Below are 5000 nucleotides of genomic sequence, written 5' to 3' on the forward strand. Positions count from 1 at the left end.
CGGAGGCTGAATTATTGTAAAGAAAATCAAGATCGTACAGAAGGTTTCATCAGCTGACTGATCGAAGAAGACATTGTTTAAAGACAATGATCCAGACAAAGGATGCTGGCACTTCAATTCACATAAGCAATTCACGTTAAAATTATCACTTACCGAAAGTATACGCTCAGATATAATCATCAATCCCTGCTATCTTTTAAATCGTATAATGACACTGATAGAGATTCAACTGCGCATTCCGTGTTAGAGGCCAGACCGTCCCAAAACGAATCAGACGACGCCTGACAGCACTTACACTCCACGTCGAGGGTGATCCTTTTGCTGACCGAAGGAGGAACCCCGTTGGACGCGATGCACAGGTAGGCCCCCATGTGCGTCCTGCTCACCTGCTGCAGGGGGAGCACCGGCCCGTCCATCTGCTGGACTGATAGGGACATGTGGTTAGCGGAAGCTGCAAAGGAATTGACTTGAAGGAAAATCATTATTATCACCATCATCAATACTACTATCATTATCATAATTACTATTATTATTGTTATTATTGTTATCTTTGTCATCATCATTATCATTATCATTATTGTTATTGTTATTATTATTATTATTATTATTATTATTATTATTATTATTATTATTATTATTATTATTATTATTATTATTATTATTATTATTATTACTACTACTACTACTACTATTACTATCATTATGATAATAATAATGATTGTTATTATTATTGATATTAACGCTATTATTGTTATCATTATTATTGATATAATTATTTATTATTATCATTATTATTATTATTATTATTATTATTATTATTATTATTATTATTATTATTATTATCATTATTATTATTATTATTATTATTATTATTATTATTATTATTATTATTATTATTATTGTTATTATTATTATTATTATTATTATTATTATTATTATTATTATTATTATTATCATCATCATCATCATTATTATTATTATTATTATCATAATGCTGATGATTATTGCCATTATTATAATAGTATTAGTAGTAATAATGATAATAATAATTATCATTATTATTGTTGTTATTGTCAGTATTATCATTATTATTATTTTTATTATTATTTTTATTATTATTATTATTATTATTATTATTATTATTATTATTATTATTATTATTATTATTATTATTATTATTATTATTATTATTATTATTACTATTATTATTATTATAAATATTATTACTAGTATCACTATTGTTGTTCTTTATTATTTTTATTATTCTGCTTATTGTTATTATTATAATTATTGATTATTATCATTATTATCAGCATCATTATAATCATTAGTATAATTATCATCATAATCTTTATTTGTTATAATTATAACCATAATTCTTACTATTATTATTATCATTATTATTACTATTATTATAATTGTTCTTACTATTATTATCATTATCATCATTATTATGATTACTATTATCATTATTATTATCATTATTTCTATCGTTATTATAACTATTACTATTATCCTTATTATCGCTATCATTATCATTGATATCATTACCACTATTATTGTTATTATTATTATTATTATTATTATTATTATTATTATCATTATTATTATTTTACTGTTATTATCATTATTATTATAATTTTTTTTTATTTTCATTACTATAATTATCATTATCATCATTATTTTTTTCTTATTATTATTATAATCTGTCTCATTATTATTACCATTATTATTACTATTACTACTACTACTGTTATTATCATCATTATCATTATCCTACTGCTACTAATGAAAATCATCGTTGGTATCAATTGATGCTGCTACTGTTATGATTACTATCATTATAATTGTTATTTTCATTATGAACATTCTCATCATTATCAGTATTATCACCATTATAATTTTCATCGCCATTATTTTTTATCATTATTGATTTTTGTTATCATTGCTACTATTGTTATCATCGTAACTTTTAGTATCCTTACTTTTATCTTTATCATTGTGATTACTATCAATATTACTATCATTATTGTTATCATTATTATTGTTATTATTATTATTATTATTATTATTATTATTATTATTATTATTATTATTACTGTTGTTGTTGTTTTGTTATTATTATTATTATTATCATTATTATTATCATTGTTATTATTATTAATAATTATCATCATCGTTATTATTAGTATTATCTTTATCACCATCATTATTACTATTAGCATCATTACTATTAGTATTACTATTACAATTTTTATTAGTATCATTGTCTTCTTGTTTCATAATCATAATAATGATAATAATAATAATAATAATGATAATAATAATAATAATGATATTTATTATTATTATTATTACTATCATAATCATGACTATTATCATTCATTCATTGTTATTATTAATATTATTGATATTATTATCATTGTTATTACTATATTGTTATTACTACTATTATTATAATTGTTATTAGGATAATTATCATCATTATTATCAAGATTATCATTATTGTTATATTATTATTATCATTATTACCATTATTATTATTGTTATTATCATTATTATTTTAATCATTATTTGTTATTATTTATATAATTATTATCAACATTACTTTCACAATTATTATCATTGTTGCTGTTATCATTATTGTTACTTTTATCATTATTATCATTTTTTTATCATCAATGTATTCATAATCATTGTTATTGTTGTTCTTATCATCAGTATTGTCAGTGGTAATTATTATCATTATCATTATCATCATCATTACCATCATTATCATTCTGACATCTCACTGTCACCGCCACCATTCTCCTTCTCATTACCCCGTTTGAGAGTCCCGCTTCCTCGCCGTCACGCATCAGACCCAAGTCCCTTTCAGCATCGCCTCATTCAGCCTAACAGACAGGTTGCTGAACACGAGCACAGGCACAGTAGCGTGTGCACAAAAATGAAAATGAAAACAGCCACAATAAGAATTCAATTCTTATTGTGGCCGTTTTCATTTTCAAATAGGTTGCTATTACTGCTGCTATTGATATTATAATCATTTATTTTTATTTATTCATGCGTCTCTGAATGGCGGTTTCGCAGTAACAGTCGGACGGAAAATAGCAGACCAGCGGCCATGAACATATTCCAATATATCAATTATTTCCATTTGCTTTGAAGTTTGTTTTGGCAGTTATGACAAAGGGAGGGAAAAAGGGAAAAAAAGAACGGTCGTATTCACGCATATTGCTTCTTTGTTCAACCATATGGATTTTTATTCCCAGCTGACACATTTGGATGTCTGTGCACATTCAGTGTTCCATTTTGCTTATGAAAAGGGCCGCCGGGCAGATCGGCCGGACCATCTGAAAGAAGGCTCCCGCGTAGGCCTTTGAGCCTGTCATTCTGGGCGCGTATGTGTAGTTACTTAGTTTGTGAGAGTCTGTGCGTAGAGAGATGTGCGTGTGCGTGTACAGCGCAAATGCTCTCGCCTGTTTCTTCTGGGGGTGGCGGTTGCATGCGGTCGCGGCAGACGTTCTCGAGACATATACGCCACTAATAACGGCCTCTCCGCATCGCTCCCCCGGCTGCCTCACCTTTCTGGATTCTGACGGACAGCAAAGACGGCGGCCGCGCGTTCTGCGTCTATTCCACTCAAGCAAGACGAAAGGTCTGCCTCGCGGATCACTGATGAGAACACAGGCGCCCTCGCGTTTTCATCCCGCCCTGTTCATCGCTGGCAAGCCGCCTCGCACCGCGGTCGGCGAGGCCGGTCGCCGACCGTTTGGGTGTGGACGGCTCGGAACGGCGACTCTCCTCGCGAAAGCGGAGTTCGTGTGCTTTCCGCTCTGCCCTTTCATTCCTCATGAGCATCGACACTAGATAGTGGTCCAGTTTAGTTGTGAAAACCTACCTTAAAACCTTATCAATACGTTTGCCAACATATACCAATTGCCTTTCATACATCACCATTAATAAAGTTCTGGATCGCCACGAGAATACACTTAGTTGCGTATGATTCTTCCATGGGCAAAATCCGCGAAGGTCTGCTCCCAGCTGGGCCGGACGCCTCCCGCCGCCTCGTGACGGAGTTGATCCAATAGACAAAGGTTAACGAGTGAGGCTCGCTGCTTTGATGTCGCCGCCTCGTGCTTCCAGATCTCTTTATTGTAGTTATTCTCGTTTAGGGATTTGCAAGCGCTCTCCGCGCTCGCGGGCCACGACCCGGCTCCTCAGCGCGGTTTCTCTTTCGAACGCCTGGGACAATTGTTCTTCTGCCTGTCTGTCTCTCTCTTCATGCAACAGAGCATAAAAGAATAAAAAACATATTTGAGAATCAAAGGTAGTGAAGTGTGTCCGCTCACCCGCAGATACATATTTATACACAAGCACAGGAAGCTCCGTGCTTAATATTGCCTTTTCTGTATACCTATCCTATAACATTTGTTTGTCTTGCTGTTTCCTATTTGCGGACATGCATGCATGCATTCATCTAGCCGTGAATGGGGAATCTTACACACGTGAACTTCTGGAGCTGTCAGTCTACGAGCAAGCGCGATTTTGTTAAAAGCTTTTCTGTTTGCTCATAATGAATTCATAGGCATGTATCCATGTACGAGCGCGCGTCAGCATGTGCAGGAGGAGGCGAACGCGTGTTCCTCTAACTTCGTTTGCGGGAATTATGAAGTTTGTTTCAATGTCATGATTCAGGATAGAGTCCCCGGCCTTCGTTAATGCCGCGGCCGCGCTCACGGGAAGGCCAGAGAGAACGGCAGAGACAGCGACCCTGTGAAGAGGACCAGGAATGGCAACCAGAATAAGGAAAAAAAAAAAAAAAAAAACGTATAGCACGGGACACAGGCGTGACTACGGGCCGTGGTTCCCGGGGCGAGAGTAGCGGGACGGGGGGCGTGCGGGATCCTGCGGCCCACGAGCACGGGGAGGCTAGGGGGGGGGGGGCGGTCTTTATTTATCTGGTGACCAAATGAGCCGCTGAAGGCATGGCCTGCGAG

The 5000-nt window shown here is 33.5% G+C and overlaps 1 protein-coding gene across 1 annotated transcript in view; it reads right to left on the reverse strand.

Moving 5' to 3' along the window:
* The window catches only part of LOC138864563 (uncharacterized), a gene marked incomplete in the record, with an annotated part of 406572 nt that overhangs the window by 6040 nt on the left and 395532 nt on the right, over positions 1-5000 (reverse strand). The window contains 1 exon segment of the mRNA XM_070132147.1: positions 296-424. Within this exon segment, the coding sequence (XP_069988248.1) occupies positions 296-424 (129 nt within the window).

This window comes from Penaeus vannamei, chromosome 17, assembly GCF_042767895.1.
Source record: "Penaeus vannamei isolate JL-2024 chromosome 17, ASM4276789v1, whole genome shotgun sequence".
Classification (NCBI taxonomy): domain Eukaryota; kingdom Metazoa; phylum Arthropoda; class Malacostraca; order Decapoda; family Penaeidae; genus Penaeus; species Penaeus vannamei.